The sequence below is a fragment of the Urocitellus parryii genome, chromosome 2 (assembly GCF_045843805.1).
Source record: "Urocitellus parryii isolate mUroPar1 chromosome 2, mUroPar1.hap1, whole genome shotgun sequence".
In the NCBI taxonomy this organism is placed as follows: domain Eukaryota; kingdom Metazoa; phylum Chordata; class Mammalia; order Rodentia; family Sciuridae; genus Urocitellus; species Urocitellus parryii.
In genome coordinates, this window is record NC_135532.1 from 11,123,960 (window position 1) to 11,138,692 (window position 14,733).

The 14,733-nt window shown below is 50.0% G+C and overlaps 1 protein-coding gene across 3 annotated transcripts; it reads right to left on the reverse strand.

Moving 5' to 3' along the window:
• Positions 1–9,925: 9,925 nt before the first annotated feature.
• On the reverse strand, positions 9,926–13,582 carry Zic2 (Zic family zinc finger 2). Of its 3 annotated transcripts, none has more exons than XM_077792100.1 (4): positions 12,511–13,582; positions 10,488–10,651; positions 10,125–10,276; positions 9,926–9,971 (listed from the first exon to the last, which is right to left on the reverse strand). In XM_077792100.1, the coding sequence occupies exons 1-4, from the start codon at positions 13,580–13,582 to the stop codon at positions 9,926–9,928; spliced, it is 1,434 nt and encodes a 477-aa protein (XP_077648226.1). The 3 variants fall into 3 exon arrangements, with proteins under 3 accessions (XP_077648226.1, XP_077648219.1, XP_026255837.2); XM_077792093.1 differs by having other exon boundaries at positions 9,926–9,962; positions 10,107–10,276; XM_026400052.2 differs by having other exon boundaries at positions 9,926–10,276.
• Positions 13,583–14,733: the final 1,151 nt, after the last annotated feature.

Here is a 14,733-nt window from a genome sequence, read left to right on the forward strand (position 1 = left end):
ACTGCAAGCAAAGAAATAGGTGATATTTCCACTATGGGACAGAGACTATATAGTCTGTTGCAGGAAAGGTTGTCACTTGGACCACAGACCTGAGAGAAAAAAGGCAAATGATGAAACCTAGCTCTGAGATGGCTTAGCAGAAAGGGCACTCCAAGTAGCATATATCAAAGGAAAACATCTTTTGCTCCCACACAAGGCACTGAGTTTAAAATGCATTAGAGAATAGTAGATTGCCTACAAGTAAGCTTAATTGTATAAAAAAGACAATTTATATAAATTGCAATAGCACCCTATGTGCCTCATCTAAATAGATGAAGCAATATTTTGCCCAACAATGTGTATGATTTATTCCATTTCTGAATTAGTAAATTTTATCACATGAGGATTTGGGAAAAAAAATGTTACCCAAAACTTGAGATGATAGTTTTGCCATATTACAAAATAGCTATATTAGAACCTTCTACAGGACAATTTAAAGTCACATAGCTGATATGACTGCTCTCTTCAGTTAAACCATTTTCTCAAGAAGGATGTGTATGGAGAGAATACAGGAAGGTAGCTGAGATGTATTTGATTAATACTTAGACTTCTTGCTAGCATCTCACCTCTAGCCCAAATCTAGTTTTTAGATTAATTCAGTGGAAATGAAATCATATACCCCAAATTGTATGCCATAAAATTAGTTTCTCAAATGAATAAGATCAACAGAAGATTTGATATTTTCAAGGTGAGAATTTTTTTTGTAACTCATAATCAACCAGATATAAAAGGAAGGTCAAATGCACTGGTTGGATCATGATATGAAATGTTAGCTAAAGCTTTATTAAAAGTCTTTGATTTCCATTTATAACTTTTAGAAATATTTTGATGTTTAAAGTTAAGTTATCTAGGGAGAAAAATTCAATGCATTTTAATTTGAAGAGGTTGTTCAAATAAACAAAGAAGGAAGAAATGTATTTCACAGGAAGATTGTAATCTGATTCTTTGTTTTGTTCTCAGTCTTGAAAATCATTGATTCTTCTTTGCAAAGAATCTTCAATAGTGTATGAAAGCTAAATACCTTTATTTTCTTTCTTTAAAATAAAAAACATCCAAATAATATGCATTGAATTTGTCTCCCCTTAAAGAATAAAGAAGAGGATCACATTAGGATGATTTTCTGTATACACTCCAATTTTTCCTAAAAAGAAGTTTTTGATCTGTTAATCATTAATTTCTAAAAAATTCTCAAACAAATTATAAGAATCTTAATTACCACTAATCCTAAGTAGCATCCGATTCAAAAAATTTTGTAGGGTACATTTTCAAAGCACCAAACTTCTTTACTATCCCTTGGTCTGCCTTGAGTAGGTGAACAAGCATCATTTCAGATTCCTTTTGACTTTTTTTTTTTTTTCCTTTTAGCTTGGAAGTATGGGAAGTAAAAGAGGTTAATATGTTTTAAACATTTCTGCCATACGAGATTATTTCAATGCCATTCTCTGGTGTTGTGTCTGAAAAGCCGGTGGCTGAGCCCGCTGCCCACAGAGCCAGACATTGAGCCAGATCCACCCCTGGGCACAGTCATGGGAGGGAAAAGATTCAGCTTCCAAACTTGATTAAAAACAGCCCAACAGTTTCTGCCCCGTTAAAGAACTGTGTGGCTGGAGAAGCTGAGTAAATTGCCTTAGAGAGGAGCCGGCTGAGGTCTATGTCTCTTTCACAAGGGGATAGAGGGAAGTTTGAAGAAAGCAGAGAGTGAGTGGGCTACAAAAAGGCAGCTTGTCCACCAAAACCCACAGTTAAAATCCACTCTACAAGATTTAGGTACTGAAAAGGATTCTACCTTGTAAATGTTCGCCTTAATTTGAAAGGAAAAAGAAAACGTGCATACACCAAGAACATACAGATGCTTGGAAATTGTTAACTTGTTTCTGAGTTACTGAGAGATCTTTTGTTTTCCATTTGGCAAATACTTCAAAATATCCTTCTCCCCCTAAAGTTACATTCTAGAAGATACAATTAAAAGGAAAAGACTAAGATGAAAAAAATGAACTGGGACAAAGTGTGTAGGTTGGTGAATAAAGTAGACATCTGCCAGAATCTTCTTAATTATATGCTGTTATTTGCTGACTTGTGATGTTTTAATGGTAAGGACTAAAGACATTCAAACAGGAATCCAAATATGAACAAAAGTGGGAGTTTTCTGGTGTGTTACAATAATAAAATGAGAATGGTGTCTGTATGTGACTGTGTGTTCTCCTGCAATTCAAAATTTTATTCCAGAAAGAGGTGCAATTTGTTACTTCTTTTGTGGGCACAAAAGGAGAAAAATATGATACATTTGGGGATTTTATCGGTAGTGCTGTGTTTAGTTTTAATTTTCCTGTATTTTAAAATAAACACTTTGACCAAAGCATGTTTGATCTTTGCAAGAAGGAAGTATACATTGTGAAGGAATGTGCAGAGGCTGGATATGAAAATGGGGTTGTGACTCACAGCTGCAGGCAGGGAAAAAAAAAAAGGCGTCGTGGTGTCAGCCAGAGGTGTTCAGTCTAATAATTCAAGCTGTAAACTGTATCCCCTAAAATTACCTACATAATAAATCATTGTGGGAAGAAAAAAAAAAAGTTTGGACTGAAAAGTGTAAGTGAAACAGAACCCTCAGGAGACTTCAGTGCTGGGACCTATTGGCAATGATGTGAAATATGGGCTTATTTTGTCCAAAATTTTAAGGATCAAAATAATACTGGAAGTTATTTTAGCAGGGTTCCCCCACACACACACTGCATGGGTCTCAACACATTTCCAGTCTGTTGAAGAAATGGGCTAGCAATTTTTTCCCCTCTCCTGATAACATGGCTGGAATTGCTGTATGGGACTTAACTGTGTATTTGTACAGTTTTGAGGGAACAAACAAACAAAAAAACTCAGTGCAACAATGGCATCACTTTAGAAAAGTAATTATAGCTAAATTATCAAATATACATCAAGGACGGAGGCAGAAATCTTTCTGAAAATTTCCTTAGGTTCTTGCCCCATATTTCAGTGTCGCTTGTAGATACCAAAGAAAACGTTAAATTGATGTGAACTGATGAATTAGCTTGCCTAAAAATTCAATGTTAGATTGAAATCTTTACACGCTGCGGTTGGTAAAGCCAGTGCCAAATCCTGGAAACATGAGACACGGGAACCGTTTGGGACTAGAATGCACCCACAGGTTTTGGAGTAGAAAGGAGCTCCGGACCAGTAGAAAGATGCAGATATAAGGAGGAAGTTTAAAGGCCAAGGACACAATGAGGGTGAGGAAGTCAAGAAGCAGACTCACCAAAACCACATTGAAACAATTTATTTTATAGGATCTCCTACATTTCCAGAATTAGTGACCAGACCCACTCTAGAAACGAGGGCTGTGGATTCTTACGATCACAGGAGCACTGAGAGTCAAGATTGACACGGGTCTCTTTCTCCTGGGCATTTCACATTAAAATATAAGGAGAGGGGAGGGGAGAAAATAGACAGAACGAAGCTCGAGGAGGTTGACTAGAGAAGTTTGCAATAAAGATTAACTAGAAAAAAGAAGTCCACAGCAATTAAAACCCCTGCATCGGCTCATTAGTATTCATGACTGAATGTCCAGCCTTTCTGTTTATCTTTCTCCCAGGATCAATATCTGAGCAGCGTGGGCCTGGGAGGAACCCAAGTCGGGCCCTGCGTGAGCCTGACCTTTCGCGCCCTCCCTACAGGTCAGAGCATCTTCTGAACCACCCGGCCAGCGCCTCACCCGCGCTCATTAAATCCACCATTCATAGGCGGGCTGAGAGAAGCGGGGGGTACAGGCCGGGGGTAGGGAGTGGGGGCAGCGGGCAAGCAGTACCAACTGACTCCAAAGAGTTTTGGGAAACCACATTCGGCCACATTAACCGCTATGGGCCCAAGAGAAAGAAAGGAAGAAGAAAAATGAAAAAAAAAAAAAAAAAAATCCCGGGGCTGTCTTCAGCAAGTCTCCAGCCTGGCTGCTGGCAGGCCCTTGCTGGCTCGGCCTGATTCCAGACCAGAGGTTTTGGTTTTTTGGCTGAGGGAAGCCAGAGTTCTCCCGAAAAAGGAACCCCACGCCCACTCCCAGTTCTACCCAGTCAAGAGCCTCCCCAGGCCTCCACCAACCTCGGAGCAGCAACCCAGTCTCGGAGCATTAACTGCGATGATTACCTTTGACATTATTAACATTATTATTATTTCTACCCCCCACGTTCCCTAGCGGCTCTCCGCTGCGTCTGCTCCCCAGGGCCACCGACTCAGCCTGGGGACTGAGAAAACCTGGCTGGGGCTGGGGGAGGGCTTAGGAGGTTGGGGCAGAGTCCAGGAGGTGTGTGAATGGGAGAGTAGTGAGCTCTTCCTTCCAGAATTAGCTATTTCATACTCACGCACCAAGGGACGGAGGGAGCTCAGGTAGGTCCGTCACCTCCTGGGAGTGGGCTTGGGGGACCCCAAGTTTAGGCATACCCGCCCCCTGCCCCATCACATTCCCACACTGGAGGCTCAGGCGCGGCCTCTCGAGCGCCACGGGGTGAGAGTGCAGGGTAGGCCCGGCCCGTTTGGATCCTGAACCTAAAGGGCTGAGAGAGAGGGGAATGAGCGCAAGGTGAAGGGGGCTTCAGTTGCTGGATCCTTCCGTCACCCCTTTGGCCTCAGTCCCTTCTCATCCATACCAGCCGGGGGCTGAGAGTTTGGGAAGCCACAGGAGGTGATCATGTGTGAGTGCATGGTGTGTGTGTGTGTGTGTGTGTGTGTGTGTGTGTGTGTGTGTGTCCGCGATCACGCAAGTGCTGGGGCTCCCCCAGTCCCTGCCTGGCGGCTGAGCTGGACCCAGCCCCCGCTTGACCACACACTGGACCAGGCAGGAGGGATACTGGAAGAGGGCAGGGCACAGAGCAGGAGAAGAAGAAACCAGATGTCACCTCTTCAAATGCTTGTGGGCCCCTGGAAACAAACAAAAAAACCGTGGAGGGTGACGAGGTAGCCAAAGCACCTAAGATTCCCGGACTGCGTTTTGAAGGGGCGGAGCAGCAGTGGGAGGACCCTGGCCCGAAGATCCCCGGCAGAGGTCTGGGCCTTGGCGATTCAGGGGCAGGGCAGGGCCTGGATGCTCTGGCCTCAGTCATCCCACATCCTTGACCTTGAACTCGGACCCTGGGGCTGTCCTAGTTATGGTTTACACAAGTTCTTATTTGTAACTCCCGGTGGTTCAAACCACTACATCTGCCTTTTCGTTCAGAGGAGTCCAGCAAGACTGGCCTAAGGGTTTAATGTTCTACCTCTTGATCCAGTTTGGAAAGAGAGATTTTTTGTTTTTTTGTTTTTGTTTTTTGTTTTTTTCCTAAAATAAAAACCCAGTAACAATCAGCTGGGAGCTGGGGTGGGTGTGGGGAGGGCAAGGAAAAATGACATTTCTCTGGGCCAGGTTCTGAGCTGCCAATTAAAAATAGAAACTGTTCATTGAGATCTGCTGGGGATAGCTGTGGGCTGAGGGCTCCAAGTTTTTGTTTATATCCAAGTTTTATATCAGACTATAATCCATCAATTCACAAGTATTTATTGAATCCCTACTTCGGATTCCAAAGTTTGCTTTCCGAGGCACATGTCTATTTAAGTATAATAAATAAATAAATAACACATCCAAAACTTCAACCCAGTCTTGATGGGGTGTTATTTTGAGGCGTTTATTTATCAGTCCCTGGAAGTAGGCCTAGCCCGCCCCTTGGATTTGGGGGTGGGAGGTGATGTAGGAAAGGAAAGGACCTGAGTTCCCGGTGGGTGCTGGATGAGTCCCCTGTGCTACCAATGAGCTCACCAACCGGGACACACCTCCCCCTCTCCTGCCGACCTAGGCAAGCGAGTCCTCATTTTGAGGGGTCAGGCTATCCTAACCAACCCTGAGATGAGGGAGAACAAATAGCAGGGTACAGGGAAATCCAAGCCTCCGGTCCAGCCTGTGATCTGCCCTTGATCTCAGGGTTTTGTGCGGAAGATAGAACCACTTCAGACTGAAAACATCCGTCTGAAAAAGAGACAAAGGGGTTGGGGGATGGGGTAGTGGAAGGGCGAAGAAGGTGCGGGCAGAGAGGAAAGGGCCGAGGCAGGGCTGGATGGGTGTACAGGGCCTAGTACGTGTTTCCTTTATTTGCGCTCCGCCAGGGCTTAGCCCCAGCAGCTTCCCCTTGCCCACCGCCAGAGCAGAACCCACGCGGCCTCCGCTGTGGTAGTCACCTCCTCCCCGCCAGGGACTTGGGAGGACATCACTGAACTGGGAGAAGCTGATACCGATGCCAGTTATCATTGTGGTCATTAATAATGCAGTGAGGATCACGATAATTAATAATAATAATGATGGGCCTCCCGAGGGGGTTCCAGCTGCCTCCGGATAAAGCGACTCTCGCTTCGAGGGGAGTTATTCGGTGGTGGATGGAGCGGAGCGCTAATGGAGCGAGCCTGGGCGCCCTGAAGTTCAAGTTGACGGCGGTGGCGGACCGAAAGCGTCCTCCAGCCGCCGCAGTCCGACCTCCCAGCGCAGCTCTGGGTCCCTGAGGGAGGCGAGGATGGGCTTCAGTTTTGTGACTCCGGAGTCACGGCAAAGGCAGGTTAGCCTTCGGCTTAGACGTGGGGGCGGGGTGAGGACGGGGGAACTCGCGCACCCCTGCCGGACCCCCAGGCCTGGGCGACAGATTGCTGCCTGGCTCTTGGGCCGCAAGCCCCCCGCACGCCTTCTGAGTGGAGCTAGGATGACATCTTTAATACTTTTAACACTTTTGCCATCTCCCTCTCCCTTCGCCCAGTCCCTGAGACTCCAAGGCCGAAGAGGAGGGCAAGAGAGGGAGACGGGGCCACCTCCCGGGGTTGGAGACTCGTTTGGACAAAGCCGAGGGAGGAACAGGGAGCCATTTTGCAGGAAAGCTGCTCCCACGAGCTCCGTACATCTAGGACTAGGAAACCACTTCCAGGCTGGTTCCTCTTTGCCTTGTCCCTTGTCGTTTTATTTTCCTGCTGAAAACTAAGATCAGCGCCCCCAACCTCGAAGGACCTCCGGTAACTCTCCAACATTCCGATCTGAAGAGTGATTGAACCACCTCAATGCTGTGAGATCATTCTCCTCTTGCTTCTTCCCCCCAATGAGAGAAAACCCCTAAGGCTTGAGCTGATGTGAAAGTTGCCCACACACCCCATTTCATCCTTCTTAGATTTGGGAGGTGTCTCAAAACCAACAACTTCCTTTCCCAAAATCAAAAAGTTAAAGCCGTGCCATAGGCAGTTTCATTCTTGCCCAAATTATGATGAATATTTAATTTGATCCTTCTCCTCCCCCCCCCGCCCACCCCCGGGAGTGAGGGGCTTTGGAAAACCCTAAACGATTTTCCTCACAGCTTATAATGTGCTCAATGAACTCTCCCAAGGTTCAGTAACACATGCCAATTATTTTAATAATTTTGCTTAATATTATTAGGGGTTATAAATTTGTTTTTAATAGAGGGTTGATTGCTTCAGGAATTGGCGCTTAGGCAGTTCCCAGGGCCGCTGGGGAGGGAAAGTCTGGCATTTGTCACCCTGAGTCTTACCCGCACGCATAACCCAAACTGAAATCCTTTCCTCCGCATATAACAGGTAGCATGGCCTCAGGGAGGTCAGCATTGTCCTCCTCTCCACTAAGGCCCTTTGGGCCTGCACTGCCTGGCCCCGCGACTCAGCCAAAGGCCGGAGGAGGAGAAAGCAGCGGTTGCCACCGCAGTCCCCAGCGCTCTCAGCCTCCGCTGGCGCCGTCCAGCGCCGCGCTGGGCGATCCCACGGAGGTGTCGCTGTCCGTGCCGCCCCCGAGGCTTTTTACTGCTGGGGAGATAGCTCCGTGGCTTCTGGGGGGCTTCTCCGAGCTGCAGGACACCCAGGGAGAGGAAGATGGAGATGTCTTGATAGTCCAGGGGCTTAAAAATAATTTCCCCCATTCATCCCTTTGGTTATTAAAATTATTTTTCCTTTCTTCCTTAGAGCAGCGTGTTTGGAAACTCATCGATTCCCGTGGGGGGGAGGGGCGAATGAGGCTGCAAAACCTTTCAGTAAGGTGCTTCAGCTCATTTCCACCTGGCAATTTTAGCCTTTGCACTTTATTTGTCAATTCTTTGCAAAGGTTCTTTCGTTTGGAGCCAACGGTTTGTTGCTTCTCTATTCTCTCAAAAGAAAATTAAAATGTAGTCCATCACTTTCTCTTGAACATCCTGATTATTGGTGCAGAGCAGCTTTGCTTAAGATAAGTAGGATTTCTTGAGCAAGCTCTCTGCTTAAAATTTCATGAAAAAAAAAAAACTTTTGGAAGAAACAGGCCCTTTTAAACTATAATCATTGGGCCAAGTTCAAAAACAAAGTACTCAGCTCAGTTTTAAACGTGCAATTAAAAATAACTGTACCTCAGCTTTTCAGAGGGAGGGAGAGGAAGGGGGCAGGGAAGGGGGAAAACAAAGAATAAGGAAATGTTTAGTGCTCTTAAATCCAGTCCAAATAGCTGAAAGAAAGAAAGGCATTCCCTCAGATAATGGAGCCATTAGAAACTCTGAAGGTTCCTGCCGCCATTCCTCACAGGGGATTTCCAAAAATTTAATTCACTCTCAGCTACTAAACAAAGGATGTAGAAAATAATTTTGAGACTTTCTGCCAAAGGGGCAGTTTGGCCTCCTTCCTCTGCATACATACACCTTCCTCTCCAGAATGCAGGATGATGCTTCCCAACACCTGGTACCCTGATCCAGACCCATGTCAACCCTCAAGCTGCTTCCTTCTCATTAGGAAAAAAAAAAAAAAAAACAGTATGTTCATGCAGTTTCAACACATTTTATTATATTTCTGTATGCATTACTCTCAAAACATATCACAAGAAATGATCAAACCACTTAAAACCTTCAAATAAAAAATCTGAAACAGTTTATGCCCACAATTGTACATATTTATAGTTAAGAAACATTCTTTATAAATATTGTTTCCTCTGTAGCAAGTTAATACCATAATTTAATTACAAATGGATAAATATGGTAACGGGTATTTACAGAAGGGAGGGTGTTATTACGGAAAAAGCTAACGGCACAACGTTTATTTTCCCCCCACAATCTTTCATACAGGAACTAACAAATTGAACTTGCAAAAGCACTAAAACATCACATGTAAACCCAACTAACAGAAAAATACATTCACAAGCGTTGTTGTTGGTGGTGGTGTGTGTGCTATGGGTCGGTGTGTCGAAGAAACAGAAGGGAGACTTTGGCACGGCTCAATTTTTTTTCCTCCAGTCTATAGTTGCATGAAGTTTACAATCAAGTTGCCTCATAAAAAGGAACACAATATTCAATACCACAATACAAAATAAACCATTTTCTTCCACATTACTTAAAAAAGAAACCAGGTAAACTAAAGAGAAAAGAAAAAGCCCATCACTTGGGGAAGGAAAGGAAGGCAGGAAGGAACGCAACCCAGAGTTTACAAATGGACAAAACTTCTATACACCAAGAAGCCGTTAAAATCACTCAGAGAAGGAAAGGAAAGAGTCTGCTATGTACAGTTTGTCTGAAGAACAGGGTGGGAAGGAAAGGGGGCATGAGGGGTGATGGCAGGGAGGTTTGATTCAATATTTTTGTGGGTTTTTATTTTTTAATTTTTTATTTCTTATTTTATGTTTTCAGCTTCAGAGACTCCGGAAGGGTGTTTTTTTTTTTCCTTGCTTTTCATGCCTAATTTTTTTTTCTTAAAAAAAAAAAAAAACTTTTAAAAAATCCTTCTGCTGGTAAAATCGTTTTCATCATCATAAAAATCAGATTTATAATTTTAACAATACGAGATCCCAAGGCGCCCTGGCCTCTCGCTGCGGGGAGGGCAGCGGCGCGGGGAACAGGGGGAGGAAGGGAGGCCCCGGCCCTCACACGTACCATTCATTGAAGTTGGAGGAGAGGCCGCTGTGGCCCCCGGCCGTCGCACTGCCCCCACCAGAGCTGCCGCCGCCCCCGCCGCCCGCCCCGCCGCCGCCCCCACCGCTGCCGCCGCCGGAGCCGCCTCCCGAGCCGCCGCTGCCCGAGCCTCCGCTCCGGTGCACGGCGGACACCGCGGCCGCCGCCGCCGCTGCCGCCGCCGCCGCCGCCGCCGCGGGAGACAGATTGGAGCTGCTCTGCGGCTCGGAGCTGGGGGACACCAGCCCCGGGGGCGTGGAGGACTCGTAGCCCGAGCTGGCGGCCGGGGAGGACTCGGAGCCCTGAGGGGAGGACTCATGGACCTGCAAGACAAAAGCCGGGAGGGGGGACCAGAGGGGACTGGATGTGAGTGCAGCTGCTGTGAGGCCGGGGCCCCCGAGGGGGAGCACCCCACCAGTGTCCCTCTCCACCCGGCTCCCTGGGGGCCTTCCCGGGCGCGCTGCGGTTTCCCAGGCCCCTCCGAGCCGGCCCGGCAGGCCGGCCTCGCCCTCCTCCCTGCTACCGCGGGGGTACCTTCATGTGCTTCCGCAGGGAACTGGGGTGCGTGTAGGACTTGTCACACATCTTGCAGAGATAGGGCTTATCGGAGGTGTGGACGTGCATGTGCTTCTTCCGGTCGCTACTGTTGGCAAAGCGCCGGTCGCAGCCCTCAAACTCACACTGGAAAGGCTTCTCCCCTGTGGGCGGCAAACAGGGTCGCTGGTTGAGACACACAGAGTCCCGGAACACCAGGTGGTTAGGGGGCAGGCAAGGCGACGACTTGGGGGTAGAAGGGCTGAATTCCTTAAACAGGTCGGATCCCCTCTGTGGCAGACCAAGATGAAATTAACCCCTTTTCCACCTGACAGTCCTGATCACTTATTTCCTCTTTTACTTTCTCCTACACTGAAGCCCATCTCCTCAAATTTCTAACAAGTTTGGGGTCAATCCTGGCCCTGCCCGCTTTTCTATAGGACTTCTTGGATGCGCAGCTTCTAACAAGTTGGTCTCGCCATGGAGAAGCTGTTATTATGACAAAATATTTGGGGCATTATCAAAATCACACAGGCTGCTGGGCTGCTGTCGGTTTCTCTCTGCCGCCAGTAGGCAATTACATTTGGAGAAGCTATGTGTTGTTTGGGGGACGGGCTGTGGATATTAACTGAGCCAGTATTTTTCATCCAAAATTCTGCATATTGAATTAACTGTAATTCTAGTTTCACCAGTCTTTTAAAAATAAGTTTGAAAAAGGGGGGGGGGGTTAATAGTAGTGATAAGGTAGTCTTATAATGATTGCCGAGGGGCTAAGCTGGGGGGTGGGGTGGGGAACAGAGTCAGGAAAACCTTTCAAAATCTCCCCGTTTAATTTTCTGGTGGTCCCAGCATCCTGTTGCCAGAATTCCAAATGCTTGGAGTCATTTAGAGGTGTGAGAACTCAAACGTCGTTCCACTTGGAAAGGGGATCGTTTAACGTTAAATTCCATTAGCACCTAAATTGTTTTTTAAAGACATCCGCTCAGAGACAGGACTCGAAAGCTAGCTTTTCATGCAAATAAATTTCTCAAATTTTAAACCTTGTTAAAAGCTTGTCTCGCACCTCTGCTCCCTCCCTTCCCAAAAGAGAACAATAGGCCTCTGGCGCATCCCCACTTCGGAGTAAATATTGACGAGGGAAGTTGCTAAAACATTTGGCTTTCTTTTAGGAAATCGTCTGGCACGATTTTGACTGAGACCTGGTCATAGATGAATAATCTATGAGGCGGGAGGCGCGCTCTTTTGCGGCTCTCTCTTCTCACGCGATCCCCCGTGGGGACGCGCTGCCTGGGGCTCTCGCTGACCGATTGTGGGTCCAAGTTTGGAATCGCAAACCCTGTGGTGCCCATTAGAGATTTTCACAAACTGCTGCAAAACCACCGTAAAGCCCCCGCGACCCACCCCGAGATGGGCTTAAAAAAAAAAAAAAAAAAAAAAACTTTAAAAATGAGAAATGCTTTACAGCTCCGGCTCACACCAGGCTTATTTAATGGGAAACAGTCCCGGGAAGGGCGTTTGGACCACGAGTAAAAGACGTGGGAAAATACACAAGCCACTCAAACACAGACACGCACCCGGAGCAGAAAAGCACATTCAGACAAGCTGGCAAAATCCTCTCTAGGCTCGCTTCCCGGGCACCGAGTTACAGAGCAGTTTTATTTTGTGCGTTCTATTTAGAACGCAAATTATTAACCAGGGCTGAGCAAACGAAGCAGTTGCATCACCCCACACGTACATTTGATATTATACTGGTCATTTAAAATTCAATTTCCGCACATGGAAAAACCCAGGCCAATAATAGTCTTTCATCATCCAACAAAAACAAACCGCTCGCTCTTTCACACACAAAAAAACATCTCCCGTCCCAGGGCCCGGGCTAGCGGTTGGCGCCCTCCGACCGCGCGCTCGAGCGCGTATACACACACACACACACACACACACACACACACACACACACTTCAGCTTGTGCATTTCTCCCCAAGTCTCCCTTCCGCACTTCGTCCCGGTCCTTGCCTGCGGTTACCTGTGTGGGTCCTTTTGTGGATCTTGAGGTTCTCGGAGCGCGCGAAGACCTTGCCGCAGCCCGGGAAGGGGCAGGGAAAGGGTTTCTCGCCTGTATGCACGCGGATGTGGTTGACCAGTTTGTATTTGGCCTTGAAGGGCTTGCCTTCGCGAGGACACTCCTCCCAGAAGCAGACATGGTTGCTCTGTTCCGGGCCTCCGACATGCTCCACCGAGACGTGGGTCACCAGCTCGTGCATGGTGCTGAAAGTTTTGTTGCAGCTCTTCTTGGGGTTGCTGAGCTGTTCGGGGTCGATCCACTTGCAGATGAGCTCCTGCTTGATGCACTGCTGCCGCATGTAGCGGAAAAAGGCACCGGGGTGGTGGTGGTGGTGGTGGTGGTGGGCCGCGGCCGCTGCCATGTTCATACCCATGTTCATATTCATGGGGCCGTACTGATTGTGGAGCTGCGCCGCCGAGTACGGGTCGGTCCGCGGGCTGGCCACCTGGCGATATTGCTCCGAGCGCCCGAACACTTCTCCAGGCAGCCCGAGGCGCATCTGCCCATTGAGCACATTCTGCGAGCTGTGCGGCCCATGCTGCTCCGGGAGGCCAGGGAAGAGGAGGTGGCCCTGCGCGTCCGAGTGCGCGTGATGAAGGCCACCCGCACCCGGCCCGAATAGCCCATGCTGCCCTCCGCCCGGCGCCGAGTCCCCGAAGCCGCGGCTGCGGAACAGGAAGTCCCGAGTGGAGTTGAAGGGAGGCCCGGAGTAAGAGCCAACATGCGCAGCGTGGGGCCCGAGCGCGGCGGCTGCGGCGGCGGCCGCCGCGGAGCCAGGGTAGGCGCCGGGGCCCTGCGACGTGAACGCCGAGCTCTGGCCAGGGGACAGCTCGTGTGCGCCCGGGTTGAGCTTAAAGGCTCCCATGTGCGCAGCGGCCGAGTCTACGAAGCCATTCTGCGCTGCAGCCAGGCTCAGTTCACGGTCTTGCATCTCCGCGGCCGCCGCGGCTGCCGCGGCTGCCGAATGGTGATGGTGGCGCGCAAAGCTGCCCACCCCGATGGCCGGGAACTGCGGCCCCGCGTCCAGAAGCATGGCCAGTGCGCCCGCCCGCCCTGTCGGCCCCGGCGAGCCTTGCGCTTTCGCGCCGCCTCGGCTCCCACTCCCAATTCGCGCGGTGCGTCCAGTGGCCGCTGGGCTCCGGGAGCAGGCGGCGGTGGTAGAGGCGGCTTCAGCCCGGGCAGCCGCGATCCTGTGACTGCCGCCTCCGCCACCGCCTGGATCTGCCTCCGGCGGCCGGGCACAGAGCGAAGGCGCGGAGAGGAAGAGGAGGAGGCGGCGGCGGAGGAGGCGCGGGAGGAGGAGGAGGTGGAGGAGGAGAAGAGTCCAAAGCCAGGCGGAGAACCAAAGTGTATTAAAGGAGCTGCGGCGGGGGCGGGCGGGCAGGGCAAGGGAGGGCGGGCGGGAGGAGGGAGCGAGAGGGAGGTGTGGGGAGCAGAGCGGAGAGGGGGGCCACCGGGGGGCGAGCGCAGCTCCGCGGCCCCCACCCCTGCGCGCACCCGCGCGCGCACGAACACACTCACTCGCTCGCTCGCCCCGCAGACCCCGGGCCCGGCTGCGCCTAGCTGCGCCCACAGAATGAAATCACTGCAGCTGCAGGGCCAGGATGGATGCCCGAGGGCGGCGACTGTCCTCAGGCCCGTCAGGCGAGCAAGAAAAGGACGGAGGCTAGCTTCGCTCTCAGCGTCCGGCGCTCGAGCTCAATGTACCCGCGGCTCCACCTGACCGCGGCTGGGGCTCCGGGACAACAGGAGGAGGCCAGGCGCTGGGTCCGCCGCACGGTCTGGCGGCCGTTCCCTCCCCCGCGGCCCTGGTCGCGCCGCCCCGCGCGCTGCGGGTATTGTTCCGCTCCGCGGCTGCGGTGTTCAGCCCTCCTGGTCCTCCGCGCTTGGCATTGGCTGCGCTTCGAGTAGTAAACTTGCAGTGGCCACGAATTCCCCCAGATGAAGGAAGCAACCGCGCGGCTCCCTCTTTCTTTAAGTTGTGCCGGAGGAGGAGGCGGGCGGGGTGGGGGGAGAAGGAGGCTGTGGGAGGGGAGTAGGCAGGGAGGGGGAGGGGAGAAGGGGGGCTGGGCGGAAAAACAATAACAACAATAAAAAAGTGATCTCTCGCTCGCCCCCTTCCTCAGGCAGGTCGGCCCTGGATGCTGGACCGGGAGCGGATGGCCGCACCCGCAAGGACAGAAG